The 20,054-nt window shown below is 44.4% G+C and overlaps 1 protein-coding gene across 4 annotated transcripts; it reads right to left on the bottom strand.

Moving 5' to 3' along the window:
* Positions 1-103: 103 nt before the first annotated feature.
* Positions 104-19,337, bottom strand: OTOS (otospiralin). Of its 4 annotated transcripts, XM_064435859.1 has the most exons (6): positions 18,749-19,337; positions 4,262-5,845; positions 3,631-3,704; positions 3,228-3,306; positions 2,845-2,871; positions 104-782 (listed from the first exon to the last, which is right to left on the bottom strand). In XM_064435859.1, exons 4-6 carry the CDS (start codon positions 3,277-3,279, stop codon positions 598-600), a joined length of 264 nt encoding a protein of 87 aa, XP_064291929.1. In that variant the 5' UTR covers positions 3,280-3,306; positions 3,631-3,704; positions 4,262-5,845; positions 18,749-19,337; the 3' UTR covers positions 104-597. The 4 variants fall into 4 exon arrangements, 3 of the variants coding, with proteins under 3 accessions (XP_064291929.1, XP_064291928.1, XP_064291930.1); XM_064435858.1 differs by having other exon boundaries at positions 3,631-5,845; XM_064435860.1 differs by having other exon boundaries at positions 3,228-5,845.
* Positions 19,338-20,054: the final 717 nt, after the last annotated feature.

The raw sequence follows: 20,054 nt of genomic DNA, 5'->3' as shown, positions 1-20,054 counted from the left end.
GTTCACCCCGCCCCCGTCGCCATGGAGACCAGCAATGGAGGCCGCCATCTTGCTCCCCCCCCGCCCCATCGCCGTGGCAATGGCAGGCCCTGCGCCCCTCCAGGCCTCAGTGAGGCATCAGCTTGCAAACAAAGTGGGTGTGACTGATACTGGTGGCCCCTCCAGCTCCCAGACTGGGTGCACCGGTTGAATAACTCCTGTACACACAAAACTCCTCTGCACAGACAGCAGTCTCCCGAGACTAACCTGAGAGCATCACCTGTGAAAAAAAAGCTCCCAAAGCCATGCAGCAATTAACAAGTTTATTGTGTCACATAGAAGCATAAATTGTAAAAAAGGGATTAATTTAAAGCCTGAAATGCTGCATGTGGCTGCAGTGTCACTTAGTGGCTGAGGCACAGCGCAGGTGGGTTTGCTGGCAGTCAGGTCACTCAAACACCTTTACAAGAAATGGTAAAAAAGAGACTCACTGAAGCCATAAAACGCTGCACATGACCGTGGTGTCACAGAGCAGGTGAGGGCCCAGGTGTGTTCAGTGGCAGGCAGGTGCTCCCCCAAACACCTGGGCAGCAGCTCTGGCACAGCTGAGCAAGGCTCTCAGTGCTCGTGGTCACGCACGTGGTAGCCAAGGTGGCTCCCAAAAGGGAACTGGGCAAAGAAGGCTCTGGCCATGTCATTGATCCTGTTGTAGGCTCCCAAGGTCCGGAAATATTCCACATAGGACCAGAAATCATTGGATGAGAAGGGCCAGTAGGGCAAGGCTGCAGCATCCTGGTAGAGATCTAAAAAAACCCAACCAAAATAAAATATTGCAGATTACCATAATACGAAGCGCTTTTGTTGAGAGGGTGGGCTTGGAGCCACCATGGTTTGGGGTTGTGAGTTCCTTTTGGAGGCTGGTGTGCTCCTCTGGCAGGAGAGAGGCAAGGAGAGCCATTGACCCTTCTCCTGACCCACTCAGCAGAAAATGGAGCCGGTATTCCCTGCTCCAGGTGCACCAGGAGTGACAGAGTGGGACAAGATGGGGGGCAGGAAAGAAGGGACACGTCCACATTTACACCAGTTCAAGGATTCATCAGGGTGGTTTCATTTCTAGAAAGCTGCAGGTTATTTCAAAGCAAGGAGTGATTGCAATCGAAAGCCATTTGTCCTCATTCCACATAATTTGCTTTGCCCCATAGAAAGATACAAGGAATAAGGCACTGTGGCATGGCCCTGCAGCTGGGTACACTGCCCCCAGAACTCCCTGGGACTGGGGCCATACTGCCCTGATGCTGCCTGGAGCTGCAGAGCTGTGCCTCTCCTCAGGGAGAGGGAAACGAGCTCTGGGGATGGAGAGAAAAGCCTTTGGGGGACAGCTGCTGCACTAGGGCCTGCTCTAGCAGGACCAGAATGTGACAGAGTCATTGAAACAAGATTAACAATCCAGCAGCAAAACAAAATCGGTTCTGAAAATGCAAGAACTGACCACCCTTGGGCCCAAATATGGGCAAGCAGAGAAGCAGATATAAAATGTAAACAGCAGCTGAGAGCACAGTCACAAATGTCTTTCTGTGCAGTGAAGCTAAACACAGTATTTTATTTTGATTTGAAGCCCATTTAGATGAATGAAAGTCTTTTCACTCAGCTTGGGGCCAGAGTCTTTAGTAGGAATTAAGAGCCTTCAACAATCCTGTTGTCAGACTTTAATTTTATGGAGTAAAGTTTGCAGCGTGTAGGCACAGATGGCACATAACAAACCAAATGAACCAACAAATGCTGTCTGCAGAGAAGAACTCACTGTTTATACCAGCTGACCTCAGATTCACTTTGCAGGCTGCTGCTTGGCCCAGTGTGAAAGAGAACAATAATTGCTGGTAATGAGAGCAACAGGACACTGCCTGAACAGGGTTCTAATTCTGGACTGATGCAGGCTCTCCTGGCTGTTGCAAAAGTTGCCACAAAAATATTTGCTCTACACAAACACAGATGATATATTAAAAATATTTTAGAGATGATATATTTAAAAAGATTTATTTCTAAAGAAATAGAATGGAGCATAGGGAAAAAAAGGTTTGAATTATAAGTAATCATTATTGTGCATTTGTTCTGTTCATATCTGTTGTCTGCATATTTGTGCACTGGAGATGCTGCTGGCTGTCCTCTGGTTAACTGAGATGTACAGCAATGGCAGTACTTGGTTATTGCAGATACTGCTCTGCAACTTGGTTTTTAGACAGAATTCTGTCTGAAAAGCCAAAAAGAGGTTAAATGATAGAATCATCAGTAAGCCAGTGTCAACATCATTAGGGTGTTGAGGGCTTTTTTAATCAAAGGCAAACACTAATCCAATGGACTAATCACACAAAGTGACATGAACCACAGGGTGGCTGTGCTAAGGGATTTATTCCAACATTTCTCTAATTGGATTTGTGGCAATTTGAAATTTTGAGCTTTTTGTCATGAAAACTGGTATCTCTTGCCAAAAAGCAGATGCACATACAGCATTATGGTTCAGGACAGACAAAATTCTCAGATGTCCTATACATTTCTAAGTCTGGTGCATTCCAGTTAGGATTTTGTACAACATAATTAGTGACTTGACTGTAATCCCTTTTCATTTTAATACTGGATATTAGCTCTGTTATTATACATTAATATGTCACCACCTTTTAATAAATTTTAAAGGAATTTTTAAAGTTCACTATTCTTTTTTCACCAGAACTAATTGAAAACTTTTCCATAGCCCACTGAGGTTAATAAGCATTCCTGCCAAAGTCATTGCTGGGCATCAAATCTGGCAGTTACAAATTACTCTCCTAATTATCAGTGACACAAAGGAAATAAAAACACATCAGGAATTACCATCTCCATCCTGGATGGATCGGGCATCTGTAAGTAAAGAGGAAACACATCAGTACCAGCTCCTGCACAGAAAGACTTTCTGTTAACCAAATATATTCCATGTAGAACTGGTAGAACTAGAAGCTCACAAGTTCTCTAATGCCCACATAGGATCCTCTGTGTAGCCAGAAGATTTTTGTTTCTTGAAGAGCAGAGCAAGGAATTCCCTGTTTGCAATCAGTCACTGCTATAAACCAGCTTAGTCTGGCTGTTAGTCAGAACTCACAGCCTGAACAGCTGGGATTAAAATGTCAGCAATACTAAATAGAAGATACTGTATTTGTAACAAAATATTTCTGGGGACTTGAAAAAATAAACAAGAATAAATTCGGTAGTAATCTTACCTGTTAGCATGTTCAGCAGCATACAGAAGAAAAAGAAGCCAGTAAATGTCATCTTGTCTGCAAGAAACTGCTCGTGTTTCTGAAAAATAATTTGTACAATTGAGGATTATTACAAGAGATTAATAATTATGCAAACTCTATTATTTCTTGTTTTAATAGAAGAATAGATTCCAAAATAGATCCTAGTTATTAATTTAGGCATTACAAAATCCAATCATATTTCTTATGGCTTCTGAAGTGCAACACAGAGCATTAAAAGATCATCAGTCCTGAAATGTGTATTGATATTTTTGTTTTAGATGGCATAAATCCAAAAGGTGCCTCTGAACCAACATGAAATAAAATTCCAATCATTTGGAAATGTTTGATTTTGTGGTTAATTTAATTTCACTTTGGAAATTACCTCTCTGTTTCTCTTCTTTTCTCTTCTTCTTGCAGCTCTGAGTCAGCTACAAAACTCCAAAAGGATTTCTGTTGCTGTAAAATAGCAGTGCTTTGTAACGTAGGGTGGGGGGGAAACGTCACTGAGTTACTACAGCAATCTGATTTTGTTTTCTTCAGGTATGTTAACTGCTCACATTTGCATTATATTTCAGCACTGGCCATGGAAGAGACAGTGTACAGTTTCTGAGAGGAAGTCAGAAACTTTGGCAATAACACTCGGTTTTGGATAATAGAGGGAAAAAATCCAGAAGCAAATTCAGTGATTATTACATTTTCTGCCCTCCTGATTTTCTTTCTACCCCTTCAGACAAATAGATTTTTTAAAATGTTAGCTGAGCTAAATTGCTAAAAGGATATTAAGTTTCCTCTCCAGCTCAGTCATAAACCCCAGAAATATTTGACAGTGCTTTATGTTCTTACTTATGATCCTTAAAATCTAGACTTTAAAATGTACCAGGCAGCGAGTGCCCACTAAAATCAATTGGGTTACAGTAAGTAAAGAAGGAGGGCCCCGAGCACCACAGCCATGCTGATGGTGCTGGTGCCTTCAGAGGGTCGATAGGGTGCATGGAAATGCATTTTCACATTACACCCATTTCCTGGAAGGATTCCTCTCCCACTCCAAGCAGGTGCTTCGGGCTCCAGCCTGTGCAGGTTGCTGCATGGATCCAGCACTTTGAGAAGCCTGAAGGGGAGACACAGTTTGGAGAATATTAAATTGGCACATACATCTTGATTGATATTCATCTAGCACACAACCCCTGATGGCAGCAGGGGTGGTCAGGGACTAAGGTGCAGCAGAAAGTGTTCTGTGACTCACAGGCAGCTAGGGAATCTCCATGCTTCTGGAAGATGTGGAAGTTCAGGTCACCTTCCCAAACCTCCGGCTATTTCCAGATATTGCCTCTCTTGAGAGGAGCTACTGAGATGGCAGTGCAGAGCTCACTGTGCACCTTCATGCTGTGAAATCTGACTGTGCACATGCTGATCTGAGCACTCTCTTGCTGGGCATTTTCAGTTGCCTTTATGGTCTACAAAAGCATTTCTCTGTGTCATTTCTAAACACCTGCATTTCCCAGCTGCGTGTGTGGCTCCTGACATCGGTGCCTTTGCTGTACCACATCCACCCATCTGCCACAGGACACAGGGGAAATCTGTGCACTCACAAAGTCCTGGAGCAGAGAACCAGGTGAGTGGCCTTGCAGGAGGACCCAGCTTGGCTGGAGTTTGTTCCTATCTACACACAGAGTTAGACAGCTTTGCCAAGAATTAATTCAAGATGTTCTGAGTAAGGAGAAAAAAGGGTGCTTTGTAGCACATCAGGCTGTGCCAAGTCTTGTGGAGGGTGAAAAGAAAAATATTATGAAAGCAGAACCAATTCCATCTTTGAAAGGGTTTAGTCCTCCTGCTTAATATGTATTTCCTAGGCCTGCAGGAGGGCTCCCTACATAAGTCATGTTCTTGCAGCACCTCATGCAACTCACCTGGGTTGCAGAAGCTGTGGGTGGGATTGGAGTCCTGTGCTGCATCCATGTACCTGGGTGCACCCAGCAGCACTGCCTGCAGAACCAAGATTTCCCTTTCACTGCCTACTCTGCATATCCTGTTCCAATAAAACCCAGAAGCGCTGAGGTGTGCTGATACACACACAAAACAGTCATCAGCTGTAATGGAATAATTGCCATAAAGCTGCTTTTGTGCACATCCATCCGTAGCTCTTTGTTTTGGCTGGTGATAAACCAGGTGTAGTTCCAAGTGAGAGGTGAGATAACATGTTTTGGATGATGACAAAGGAGAATAATGGAGCCACATCCTGCTGCTCTCCTCTTGAGATATTAACAGCATTGTAGGAGGATGACAAAGTCCCAGAGATTATAAGATTCAGGGTCTATCTGATCACAACATGATCTGCTGGAACACTTGATGATCTTGGGAAGATTCCCATAGCTATTGGGCTGACACACACCTTCACACCTACCTCCTCTACACCTTCATATTCTGTCTTTTGAAGCTTGGGGTTACTTCCAGAGCCAGGAGGATTACTGATCTGACATTGTGTGACAGTCTTCTAACAATTACACACTTGCAACTTAATTCAAATCAAAATTTCCCCCTTGCTAGTGCAAGTATTGGAGATGTGAATAAATTCTCAAGGTTTCCATGCTAAAGCAGACCTAGGAAATTATAAAAAGAGGGTAAGACTTAGCATTGAAAACAACTTTCATCACGGGCTACAGCCTCTTCTATCAACACTTCTGTTGCTGTACATGACTGCTTGTCCCAACTGGATCTGTTTTAAACACAGCACTGGACTAGAGAAAAACTGATGAGTTCTCATCAGCTGCTGGAAGGACTGTGTCTGCTGGGTTCAGTGTGCCAAACAGTTCACAGTGTGCTCTCTGGCTGCTCCCAGAACACACGGTGCTCCAACTTGCAGGGTTTGTAACAGCCTGCAAACACATTCATTTCATCCCTCCCCTCTTTCTTTTTTTCCTTTTCTTTCTCTAGGAGCACTTTCCTTTTTTCAGACTCAACACAGAGGGCAATTAAAGTAACAGCACTGAGTGTCCAGCACAAGTGCTGGCATGGATCAGTTAGCAGAGCCCTCTGCTAATAGTTGCTGCCCTGCAGGCTTCTTCACTGCTGAGCAGTAATTGGAGATGCCATGGTGCCCACAAATGCAAACCTTGCTCAGCAGCAGCCACATTTCAGCAGACACTACAGCACTTAACAGGGCAGCTGCTTAATGAGATCAGTGTCTTAATTTCTACTTATTTTGGAAAGAAATTTACTGTTCTCCTTTTTCAAAACAGCCCATTAGCTCAAAAAGCTGTTATTCCTGCTGACAAGAAGTTCTTCAGGTTCTGTACTCTAAAGTTTGCATAAACATTTTTAGCTAAGGCCATTTACTCAGAAAAGCTTTGCTACCCGATAGAAAGGGCTGTTGTTTTTTCCTACCCCCCCATCCCAGGAGGATCCAATCAATATGTACTTTCTGTAGATGGCTCTCAAAGCCAGAAAATCCCACACAGAGCCGTGTCAGAGACAGAAATCAATCGGAGCACAGAGGACATTCCCTTGGGAATAGGGGAATGCAATTTGGGCAGCGCAGGTGTTTGCGTGACTCAGTGGGGAGCAGTCCTGGAGCTGCCAGCCTGCCTTCAGATGGGCTTCTTACTCACAGGGCTGTTTCACCCAGAGCCAGCCCCTGTGGAGCAATTCAGCTCTCCTTGTCGATTTACTTGAAACAAAGATAAAGCAATACATAAAAGCAAGTTTATGGATGTCTTTGTTTTTTCAATAGCTATGTTAGACTGCTATCACACACACAAAAATCTATAATGCTCCAGGCACTGAAAAAACCCTGTTTAAAAAGCCAGAATCTTTCTTATTTAATCAATAGACAAAAGCAAGTGCATGCAGAGCTCCATAGGAACTTATTTAAAAACTAAATAGGACTAATAGATGCATCTGAAATGCTCTGCCCTTGAGCCGAGCAGACAAAATGTTCTCCAAAGGGCTACAGCATTTCTGAACATCAGAAACAACTAATGACAGTGATATATTGACCACCCCTAAAACAACAAACAACAAATGTTTGATTATTTCCTCCAGCAACTTGTCCAAATAATACAGGTCAAGAGGAGATTCCTGTGACTAGAATATGCTTTGCTCAGACAGGTGTAAGGACCTCACAATACCAAGAAGCCAAGTAACAAAGTGACCAGTAAATGTAAAATGAGGTACCTGTGTAAATTTCTCCCACTTTCAAGGCATGTGGTTTCTGACCGTTCCCACTCAAACTGGATTTGGGTCTACCAAAGAGAGGTGTGATATAATGTTCTTTAATGCTCAGTCATAGACAAAAAGACAAATAAGAAGACAGGAAACAAAACCCATAAGACATCACTTTGTCATTGTGCCATTTTCAATATTGCCTGCATTTTTGGTCTCACATAACTCAAGGTCATGATTGAACAAGACAGGATACAAAGAAGAGTGTGAGGGGAATTAGCAGACAAGGACCAGCTAAAGCAGACTGAGACCCTTCAGGCCAGCAAAAGGATAACAAGACCTTGGTTTCTACCAAGAGATACCAAATTAGTCTGGCAACAGCTTATTCAAAACAAAAGTAGTGGGGTTTGATACAGTTAAGTTGTGGAATGTCTTGTGACAATGTATTATCAACCACACAGTGTCCTGGCTGCAGTGCCTGAGCCTGGCCTGGGAGCAGAGCTGCTCTGCACTTTTGCTCTGTGTCTCACTCCTCTGATACCCTCTGCTGCTGGGCCAGGTGAGCTCCCAGGCTGAGCCTGTGCTTGATCTCACAGTCAGTTACTGAAATATGACAGATTTCCAGTTCTTGTGAACAGACTGCTTTCCTGCCAGCAAGTGGTTTGATCATCCTGATACTCATAGCCCCTGGAAACAACTGAAGGGAGACACAGCAGATGGATTTGGACAGTTACAAAACCATTAACAGAATAACTGCAGTGCAATTAGAGATAGCCCAGTGAAAATGAACCACTTGCAGAGGTACTAGAGCTAATTGGGAAGGTCAGAGTTACAAACCCAAGTTAAGGAGGAGCTCTACACTTAAATCAATCACACTTAAGAGCCAACAAGTAAGTGCATCAGACATTTATTTAACTTACCATTTTAACCTCTATCTGAAGAAAGGTTATATTTGTACACAAAATGAGCTGCCAGGGGTGCCCAGGCAGCAGGCAGTGCTGCATGCAGCAGCAGGTACTGAAAACAAAGGAGGGGAGCAATCCTGCTGCATCAGGACCAGTGCAGCTTGGCTCCCAAGGAGCTGATCCTGCCAGGTGTGCCAGTGCCACTCCCCAGGAGCATCCTCAGCTCTCCCCCATTGCTCCTTTGCCCTCCCAGGGCAGCACTGCCAGCTCCAAGCACCAGGTTTGGCTTTCTCCAGGGTGCATGCTGCATTGCTGGACAGCACAGCAGTCTGGTGCTCCTGCTCACCAGTCAAGCAGAAGTTCCTGAGCCAGCAAAGAACAGCTGCAGGCTGATTTCTCCCCTCCTATCACCACTGACACCAACAGTCTTTTTCTACCATCCATCTGCAAATGTTCACGTGAATGACAGGAACATCACACCCAGCCTGCCACCAGAGTGGGTTAGGATTTGGTAACATTTCAAACTATTTTTGCTATAGGCAAAATGGAGTATTCGAGCCAACAAGGCCACTTGGTTTCTTGCATGTCGTTTGCTCAGGAGACACAGCTGGCAGTGCCTGTCAGCACCACAGAAGGTATGTGGCAGTGAGGAGCACTGCCTTCCAAGCAATTCTGCTGCAGGGAGAATGAGAGGGAGCAGCAGCAACTGCATTCTAGCAGCAGGGCATCCAGGACACCCTGCCTGCACCCATATCTGGCCTAAGCTCATCCACGGCACCTTTTTGGATAAATTGGTCAGTTGTGTGCTTTAGCCTTACTCAGCTATTCAGCACAGCCACAGATGACTGAACTCAGGAGAGAATGTGATAAACTGGTCACAAACTGACAGGTTTATTCAAGAACTCTCAAGAGAGGATATATATTTCCCATTGCCATTAAGGTTAGATGTATCATAGCAATAACCTCCACCATTCTGAAATATACTTACAATTTTTTCAGATTGATTGAATGTTCCAGCCACACTTAAGCTATTAAGCCAACAGCAGATGTTTATTGTTTTCATTTCAGAGAGATGTTTCTTTAAATAAAAGTGCATTAAATATTTCATTACAAAGTTAAGATTCCAGTAGGATAAATAGAAGCTTCTTCATACCCAGGGTCTTTTCTTCCCTTTGATTCATATGTCAAGGCTACTTCAATATCACCAGTTATACCTGTCCACAAGCAGCTCTGCCCTAGGGACCATAAAATTGATTAACCAGATTGATGAAGAGATGAGTTTGATTACAAAAAATCCATCACAAACATGAGCAAGTTGCCAGTATATTTGATACCAGCAATCAATGAGACCTGTTAGTGGCTGTATCGTTGCAGCTATTGCCAGACCAAAAGCCACACAGACTTTGCTACAAGCAGAGCAGGTTAGCAAACCCAAGGAACATCACATGTGGGTCTGGAAAGAATAATTCTGTTTATCCACCTTACAAAGTTTTGCTGTTTTAAAGACTGACAGGGTGAAGACTATCAGTAACCATCCCAAAATAAAACAGCACCTAGGTTTTCTGGGTAACAGTGATCAGTTCTAACACTGCAGCTGGAGAGCAAGCCCTGCACATCTCTAGGAGCTTGTAAATTGTGGTTACTCAGATTATTGCCTTATATACTGAAGGCAGAGATTAGCCTTATAAATTAGTGGCCTTACCAAGCAATTTTGCAGAGATTATGTTTGAGGTTCTAGTTTAGACTGATGTACTAAACTCCAGTGCAACAAGGACAAGACTGAACCTGTAATATCAGGACCAAATAAATTAATCTTTAAAACAGCATTGTTGACACTCAAATTCCTTGGTGCATACAGTTAAACAGAGGGAAAGCCGTTCTTGCCTGCATTTATTGCTGTGTAGTTTGTAATTTGATGATCACTGCCCATGTTTGACACACAATTCTGCAGTCTGTTTGCAGCTGACCTTGCCTGGCAGCTCAGACTGTCACCTGCCTCACCATTCAGTTTAATGCCATTTTTGCCACCCTTAGTGAAGCTCAGCCGTGTGCCTGGGCAGGGCAGCCTTGGCACAGGCTCCTGGCACACACTCGCTTCACTGACGTGGGGCCACACAGCCCGCAGGAAGCGGGGACAGCCGGAGGCTCCGGGGAGGATCCCGGCCGGGGCTGCAGCGCGGGGCTCCGGCTCCCTCTGCTGCCCCGGGATGCCGCTCACACACCGGGATGCTGCCCCGGGATGCCGCTCACACACCGAGATGCTGCCCCGGGATGCCGCTCACACACCGAGATGCTGCCCCGGGATGCCCTCACACACCGAGGTGCTGCCCCGGGATGCCGCTCACACACCGGGATGCTGCCCCGGGATGCCCCTCACACACCGGGATGCTGGCAGGGCACGACAGCAGAGCCTGCTTGGGTTTAGCACGCTTGCAATCCCAGTAAAGTCGGGGTAAAACTTCAGCTGCAGCAGGAGACAGACAAAAAGAAGGACCAAAGGCACAAAGGTGAAAGCCCCATTTCAGCAGACTGCTTTTGTGACTGAAGGATGTATCTTCCTCTACAACAAGGAACTAGGAGCACTTTACATCCTCTATGCAGACACCACTCACTTTATAGCTTTGTGAGAAACAAGTGCTAAATTTGAAAATTTAAAAAGATTTATTAAACCTTGACAAAAATACAACAAAGGACTACATAAGGAAAAATTCACAGGACTGCAAGCTGCCCTCATTGGTACCACATGTCCAGTTCATCTTCAAGATGGAAGCTCAGTCCTTTATACCCCTGGGGGTTGCATCAGCCAGCCCTGGCCCCTCCCAGAGTCTGTCAGTCAGCTCTTCTTTGCCATTTATCTGTGGAGATTGCTTTCTTGTAACTTGATTGGAGGTCAGGGGTTGCCATGCCTCACCCCTAAGCACCAAGCTTTTCCATTCCCATCTCCCCATGCAAGGGGCACACGTGCACACCTTGTACCTGTCCTGGACAGCCCAGGCTGTCTGATGGCAGCAGTGCAGGGGGAAAGGGACCATGGGGAGAACAGAGGCCATCTAAACTACAAAAACATAACCATACATCACTAAAGCTTCTCTTAATATTCACACAGTAGTCATCCCTTAATTGAGAGAGCCAATCATCTCATTATCCATCAAGGACAGCATCAAGGGGGAGGGAAATAACCACTGCCACATTCCCCAACCCCCTGCTCCCCCCAGTTGGCTCCATCAGCCCTTGCAGGAAAGCAGTACTCACACCAGCCCGCTATAGATTAGGGCCTTAAACATACAACCAGGAGCCATAAAACAGAACCACTCATAACTCCAGCACAGCCAGACTAACACCCCCACAAAAGAGTCGAGGATTTGTGGCCCTGGGCTGAGCTTAAATGTTTCCTGGGACCATAGGCAGGGCCGTGGGAGGAGGCTACAGGGGAAGCTGCTGGAGGCCTTTAGGGTACATTAGTGCCCTCAGCCCCCCAGAGGCAACATGTTTGTCAGTTAAAGGGAAAACTGCTGGCATTTTTGTAAAGAAGATTACAGATGAGTTAGGAGATGAATGGTGGGGACAATGTTGCTGGCAAAGCTCTAAAGCATTCCTTGGCAAACAAATTCAGCACCTGGTATTGTTCATGTCTTTCCATGTGACCCTGGAAAATGATGAGGGTGCTTACATGTTTGTCAAAACATTTAATCTACAGTAATGTTCATATCTATTTCTAAACCCTCTAAAATGTGCTGAATTTTGAACTCGCCTTGACTTGTGGCTTATAGTGTTGGTGGGAGCTTAAGACAGGAATAATAACTAAATGGGCTGCCTAGGGACTGAATCAAGGTGATTTCTCTTTGTTGTCCAAGCTTCTATGCCTCTGATCCCTCCTGTCACCTTCCCAAGGCAAATGCCTGTGAATTATATAGAAGGGAAAGTGTACAAAGTGCTGCAGCTGCCCAGGCATGTGGTGCCTTGTCTCACCCAACTGGGCAGGCACTGCCAGCTGTTCTTGGGAGAGAAGGGCAGGAGTTTTTCCTCTAATGCTTCATTCTTACCAGTGCTTTGATTTTCTTGGTCTGGGCAACATGGGCATGGTGGTGCATCCCAAACCTCCCTTCCCATGAGCACTGTGTTTTTGTGCAAGGCAGCTGGTGCCAGAGTGCTCTGCTCCTCTTTTCCTTTGGGAAAGGTGTGACTCCTGCACAAGCACATGCAAAGAACAGCTGCCATGAAAGAGTGTTTTAGGTTTCTCAAAGAATTGCTGGCAAAGGTACCAGCAAAAGCTGGCTTAATATTGAGGTGAAAATGTGACAAACTTATTGGCAAGGTTCACCCTACTGCTTAATAGATGGTTAAAGCACTCAGAGAAAATCTGGACTAAACCTAAAATCAATGTATTTGAAACTAAAATCAACAAAAAATTATCTACTTGGAGGATGGGGATAGGAAAGAATAAAGAAGACCCTCCTGTTGAGTCACAATGTTCAGAGTGAACCCCCTTGCCAAATTTAGCCCTGGCCTGCACCAACCATTTAGGCCTAAAGGTTTTAATAGCATTTAGACTTAACAGCACTTAATTGAGAGTTTAATTTAAACAATTTAACAAAGGATTCTTACAGGATTCACAACAGCAGAACAATAACTCACTTATAGGCCTAACTTACTTATGACTGTAAAGCACTCAAGAATCCAGCAGAGCAACTTTCACTGTACAGTGGCTCCATCACCCTGACCCTCACACAGACCATGTACAAGAAAAATACCTGTGAATATTCCCCTCTAGCTGGATATCTTTGCATCCTCTCAGTGGGCAAAGGGATGAACCTTGAGGAGTGGTCAGGTGTGGCTTAAGGCTCTTTTACAATAGGCCATTATCCCTTTCTGTGATTCCATTTGATTGGGGTAAATACAGGGTGTGGAATACCCACTGAATTCCTCCCTGTTTGACCCATTCTTGTACCTCCTCACATGAGAAATGTGAGCCACTATTGTTCAGGATGGTATTGGGAGTAGGAAGGCTCCATAACCAATTTGACAGTCCCCATGCTGAGTTTTTGACCATTGGTCTTTTGGCATTTAATTGCCATGAGTAGGCCAGAGATTCCTTCTTCACCTGTAAGGATGTGTCAGTGTTCCTCAGAGGGTTTCAGTGGCCCAGCATAATCCATTTGCCATGTGGCCCAAGAAGTTTTTCCTTTACTGATGTGTGGGGGTGGTGCTTGAGCAGGGTGATCTAATTGCAATTTTAATCTACACTGAGGACATTCTGTAAGAATAATTTCACAAGTTTTCCTGTTTAGGGTCCCCCCTTTGCTCTGTGCAACAAAATAAAAAGCTTCCTTACCAGTGCGATCTAATTTCTCATGTAACCATTCTCCCAATCAATACCACTCCTGGTTTTATCTCTCTAATTTTAGTTAAGTTGTTTCCTAAAGGCAGAAGAAAAACTTTCCAAACAATATAAAAATTGATAACATAAAGAGCAGTCTTTTAGGGAAAGCTTTCAGGTGCACACATTATATATGCTTCACAGCATCAAGTTTGCACAATTTTTATAAGTTTAACTAATTAACATCTCTAACAAGTAAGTCCAATAGGAGAATGGTTGGTCTGGTAACCCATCCTTGCATCTGCCCCCTTGGAGCCCCTCAGAGGGTTTTTAGCCCTATATCTTGTTATGTCTTTGAAGTATCTTATTATTCTGGCCCAGATGCTGGAACAAAAGAGGAAATTCTTGTTAGAAATTCTTTTCCTTGAAAATAAGACCAAAGAGAATTTAAAGAACGTGGCATAAAATGTGTGAAAGCGTAACTGTGGTTCTAGAGTGTGAGAAGGTCCTAGAAACTACACAGCTATATATTAAAAATCTGCAAAGCTACAAATACTTCAAAAGCTAAAAATCTTTAGGTATAATTTCTCCTTTTTAGAGACTTGACAATAAAATTGTCTTGCCTAGTCTCTATCACTTATGTTTAGCAGTAACCCATAAAGATGGCCAGAAACTACAGCATCAAAACATGCCCCAAGCAATTGTGCAGACACTAATTACGAATACAACCAGTATGAACAGTTGCATTATCCAAGTCCAGTTTGGTAACAGTGAAGTAAGCGTATGGTTATTATTTTCAAAGCCCAATGAGTCTTCTTTAAGAGTTACCTGACCCAAAATTTGAGTTTGTTTCCAAATTTCAGCCAAATCTTTTAAAATTCTTCCTGTCTCATCTATATAAAAACAACTGGAGTGAATGACTCTACACATGCTCACTTATGAGACCAGTAAAAATTGAGAACCAGTCTGTCTTAAAGAATCACATAAGCCAAACCCTGGGCTTGTCCTTGTGAGGCCTCGAGTACATCTGAAATTTGATTTTCAGTATGTTCAGTAAAGGCCCAAATGTTGACAATTGCTTTCTCCAATTCCATTACTTCTCAAGAAGGAACAGGAGCTGCCGAGTTGCTGTCCGAGGTTTTTTCTCTACTCCCCCGGGCGGGGGAGGAGGCTGCACCGGCCGAGCTGTGGCACAGCAACTGACAGCCGGGGGGGCACTGCCCAGATGCGCCGGGGGCGTCCGGGGAGCGCCTCAGCAGGAGGCAGCAGTGATCAGCAGGAAGGCGAAGTAGAAAAGAGGGACCCGAATCAGGGCAAAGTCCAGAGTGCTTTAATGTCTCCAGGGAACGCCAGCCGAGTCGGGACCACGAGGCAGGGGTACAGCCGATTATAAAGGGACGGAACATAGAACATTTCAACCAATGAGAGAGAACTTGGGACGGAACAAACTCGTGACAAACATGCCGGCTCGCCAATAGGGAATGCGACAGGGAGGGACCCTTGTTCCCGATCCAGTCACCCACCGAGGAGGGGAGAACTTTCTGGAAATAGGGAAGGGGACAGTGGCTGATGGACAGGAACTCAGGGAGGGATTGACAGAGGGTAACCAGGGGAACAGGGGTGGAGACAAAAAACTGATACTCTCAAAAGGAGGGGTTGCCAGGGGAGGTGGGGGGGGGGGGGAACCCTAGGACCGAACCATTATAACTTTAGGGGGAAACGGAAGAAACCAAATGAACCCTGCACCACAACAAGGAGCCATAATTGCACTATGGAAAATCATGGAAAGCTCAACAAGGGGATTATTGGATGTTTTCATCCTCCTTACATAAGTCCTCATCCCCTCACTTTGTTCTTTGAGGTGGTCAAACATGGCTATGGTTGGAATTACAGCCCCAAGGGCACAGGCCTTTGTCAAAGGGCAAAACTTTTCATGCTTCATTTTTACATATCCAATACCATCCTGAACCTTGGGCGAACCATTCTCCAGGGTGTCTGTGCCAGTCCTGCTATGGCTTTTGGGACTAGCCTTGTTTTAGATTCAGTGTTATGACAGTATGGAGGGACAATGGCCTTTCCTGTGACATTAAACACCACACACTGAACCTTATCATTTTTTTGGTCAGGAACTAAAGTGCTTAGAGTTACAGGTAGGTAGTCCTTAGTGACCTGTTCCCAATTGTCATTAAGGTTTGTCTCATTCATTAAAACACCAATTAATGGCCAGTTGTGGTATTTTCAGAGTCCCCCAGTGAAGGGAGGAAATGAAGGAATCTGACTTCATGTTCTTAGAAGACTGATATGATATGATATGATATGATATGATATAATGCTATACTAAACTATACTAAAAGAATAGAGAAAGGATAGGCAGAAAGCTAAAAGATAATAATGAAAAACTCGTGACTCTCTCCTCCAGAGTCTCGACACAACTGGCCTGTAATTGGCCAATAAGTGAAAACAATTCACGTGCAACCAATGAAACAATCACCTGTTGGTAAACAATGTCCAAACACATTCCACAGCAGCAAAACACAGGAGAAGCAAATGAGATAATTATTGTTTTCATTTTTCTCTGAGGCTTCTCAGCTTCCCAGGAGAGAAATCCTGGGCAAGGAGATTTTTCAGAAAATATGACGGTGACAAGTTGTTACCCTGATTAATTCTTGGCATTTGAGTACAAACTCAACAACTCTTTTTATGAGGAGCATTGGATGCATCTTGGACTAGAGCAGGATGCAAACTGGGTTCCAAAGCTGAATCCTGATTACCAACTTTGCAGATAGTAAAAACAGAGAAAACAATTCAAACCACATCCTTTGTATCAGTCTCTCTTTTCCCATTTGCTCCAAGAGCAGAGGCCCTCTGAACTCTGGAGCAGTGAATCCAGGGTGCTTTGCCAGCAGCTTTGACTGTGATGAAGGTGGTCAGCAGGACGTGGAATGGTCCTCTCCACTCAGCCTGCAGGGATCACTGTCCCAGCATTTAACACAGAGCCAGTCTCCAAGCTGGGATGAATGAGCAGGATTGTCCAATCCTATGGGTATGGACAACACAATGAACCTCTGGAGCTTCAGCAAAGTGGAACTTAGAGCCATTAGATACTTTTGTAAGTCAATTTTCCCTCTCATGTGGATTTCTCCCAGAATACGTGGAATTTGATATGGCCTGCCATACAATACACATCCATCTCATCCCAGGAATGCATTGTTAGGCTCTGGATAACACCAACAGGCTGTCTCTGAATTGCACCTTTGGAATGCCTAATGATAATATGTGTGATGATAGAGCTCTTTCCTGCACCTCTGTTTTCTGGATGGATGACCTGCAGGTCCTGGTTCCTTGGAATAGTCAATTTGTCTGAAATTATTACTTTTATTTTTAGTATTACTGGATAAATCACTCCATCCTATCTCTTGACTGTAATTTATGACATCACTCATTAGTGTTGCCCAGGTGGGGATTTCTCTGTGTTCTAAAATGGCAGCAACACTCCCAGCCAATTCTGCATTAAAGGCCATGTCTCTTTTAATTTCATCTCATTTTGAAGCCAGGTAGGGTTTGAGTATGGCATGGGCTGCTTTAATTAGTGGCTTTCACATTTCATAGTTTGCAGGTGCTGTAATGGGAGTGTTAATAGGGCCAGGCTCATGCATGGCTTGGACAGAGGCAGGTCTGGTAACAGCAGTGAAGAGCTTGCTCAAAGATTTACAGGGCATGATCAGAGGCTCTCCTCTCTCCCTCACACCTATGCCACCAGCCCATTCCAGCAATATGATTGAATGGGAATAATTGTCTGTTAAAAAGACAGCAGGACCCCAAAACCTGTCTTAGCTTCTTCACCACATAGTAAGACTATTTCCTCCAGATAACAAACCATAAATATTCAGTTTCAGTTTCACCTGGCTGTAGTGTTCTTGCAAATTTGCCGTCTGAATCTGATCAGAGCTGGGGTTTGGTTGTGATTTCTCTGTCCACCCTGAGGTCCAGTACTTACCTCTGTTTTTATAATGGGTCTGACTTCATGCTCTGGGGAATTTGAAAGTGATGAAAGATCATTTTCCCTTGGTCTGTTACTACAGGGACCACCCTATGAATTTCCATCCCAATCTTCAGGGGATGAAATTAGTTGTCTAATCTGCACAATGTCAGGAGGATTTGGAGCCTGCATAAGCATCAGCTCAACTTTTTCCTTCAACTTTTGTTTTCCTTTCTTTTCTTTTTGTAACTGACTCTGCAGCTGTTCTATTTCCAAGGACAGTAATAGTTCAGTTGTTTTCCTGCCTTCCATCTCATTTTTTAGCTCTTGCTCCTCTTTAATTTGATCTTTCCTATACTAGCAGGCAGCTTCTAGGCAGGTGCCTAACATTTTACAAATAATTCCTTTGTTTTTTCCAGCCTTTATATGGCCCCTAGCTGCTCCTTGACATTCCTCCACAACTTCCCAATCATGCCAATTATTCTGAGCCCATTCATCTGAGAACTCAGGACTTGGACTTCTTCCATGTTTTTGTAAGTAATCAGTGATTTCACTTCCTATCCTGCTGGCTACAATAATTTGTCACAAATGAGTGTTTTAGGTTGCTCAAAGAATTGCTGGCAAAGTTACCAGCAAAAGCTGGCTTAATATTAAGGTGAAAATGTGACAAACTTGTTGGCAAGGTTCACCCTACTGCTTAATAGATGGTTAAAGCACTCAGAGAAAAACTGGTCTAAAACCTGAAATCAATAAATCTGAAATTAAAATCAACAAAAAATTATCTATCTGGGGGAAAGGGTAAGGATGGGAAAGGGTGAGGATAAGAAAGAATGAGGGAGACCCTCCTGTTGAGTCACAATGTTCAGAGTGAACCCCCTTGCCAAATTTAGCCCTGGCCTGCACCAACCATTTAGGCCTAAAGGTTTTAATAGCATTTAGACTTAACAGCACTTAATTGAGAGTTTAATTTAAACAATTTAACAAAAGGTTCTTATAGGATTCACAATAGCAGATCAAGAACTCACTTATAGGCCTAACTTACTTATGACTGTAAAGCACTCAAGAATCCAGCAGAGCAACTTTCCCTGTACAGTGGCTCCAGCACCCTGACCCTCACACAGACCATGTACAAGGTAAATACCTGGGAAAATTCCCTGGAATTCAGCGAAGGCCTCACGTGGGATATCTTTGCATCTCCTCAGGGCTGAGCCCCCAGGAGTGGGGCTGTCAGCCCAGGCTCTGTAGCTGTGGTTTGGTGATGGTCCTGCAGGAACAGCAACGTTGAGAGTTCTTTTGCTGACACGTCCCTTCAGAAAGAGGTCTGAATGGGACGTGTCTGTCTCACCCTGCTGCAGTCCAGGGGAGCCCAAAGGCTCTCACTTTGCACCACTGTTTATGTGGCCATGAGACAGTGGACTTTAACCACAGCACTTTCCCGTCCTGGCTGCAATTTAGGCCAGTGTGTTTCTTTGAAAGTTTGAGAACAAAAATACTGCTCCACTTGGGTTGCTATTCAGCAAGAAAAGTAAGTTTTCAAGGCTGTTCCAGGAGCTCGTTAGACATCACAAGTTCCTGGGAGTGGTCAGTGTTTCAGATAAGCTCAGAAGAGCTGAGCCCAAGCGCTGTTTGTCAAGGCCAAGCCTAACAAGCATCTCTAGATGGTGGTGCAGCCCAAGGGGGAGGTGGGCTGCTGCAGCACTCCAGCGCCTGGGGCACTGACAGCCGGGACATTTCACAGCTTAGGACAGAGTGTGTGGAAAGGCAGTGACCCACAGGGCTCACACAGCTCCCCTCTGAGCAGGGCTGGTGTCACCTGCCCCCACATGGCCCTGTGCCCTGCCAGCAGCTCCCCAGGGGCTGGCCTGGGCTGAGGTCCCCATCCACAGCCCCCTGTGCCCAGCCTTGGCCTCTCACAGGGGAGCAGGCAAGCACTGAGACTCCTGTGCTCCCCTCAGCAGCACCCCGAAATGGGCACTGCTAACAAGTGGTGGCTACTGCTTTTGGAGGCTGTCCACACTCAAGATCCAGCAGAATGAGGGTCTGTAGGGAAAACAAACAAGGAATATTGGCAACCCATCTCCAACCATACTTAATAAATAGAGACATCTGTTACCTGTCACTGTCATGTTTTCTAGAAAAATCCCTTTGCCAGGATTTCTCTCCTGAGAAGCTGAGAGGCCTCAGGGAAAAAAGAAAACAATATTATCTCATTTGCTTCTCCTGTGTTTTGCTGCTTTGGAATGTGGTAGGTGATTGTTTCATTGGTTTCATGTGAATTTAATATTTTAATTTAATGACCAATCACTGTCAATCTGAGTTGAGGCTCTGGAAAGAGTCACGAGTTTTTCAGTAGTATCTTTTAGCCTTCTGTCTGTATAATTTCTGTATTCTTCAGTATAGTTTATCATAGTTTAATATAGCATTCTATAATATAATATAGATCATAA

The sequence above is a fragment of the Passer domesticus genome, chromosome 11 (assembly GCF_036417665.1).
Source record: "Passer domesticus isolate bPasDom1 chromosome 11, bPasDom1.hap1, whole genome shotgun sequence".
Taxonomy (NCBI): Eukaryota; Metazoa; Chordata; class Aves; order Passeriformes; family Passeridae; genus Passer; species Passer domesticus.
This window is presented reverse-complemented; position numbering and strand designations above follow the sequence as displayed.

Excerpts from the sequence above, each read along its gene's own strand:
- OTOS (XM_064435860.1), bottom strand. The coding sequence starts at position 3,279 with ATGACATTTACTGGCTTCTTTTTCTTCTGTATGCTGCTGAACATGCTA. Across the intron at positions 2,872-3,227 it reads GCTGCTGAACATGCTAACAG|ATGCCCGATCCATCCAGGAT; the intron begins GTAAGATTACTA and ends CTTTACTTACAG. Across the intron at positions 783-2,844 it reads ATCCATCCAGGATGGAGATG|ATCTCTACCAGGATGCTGCA; the intron begins GTAATTCCTGAT and ends GGGTTTTTTTAG.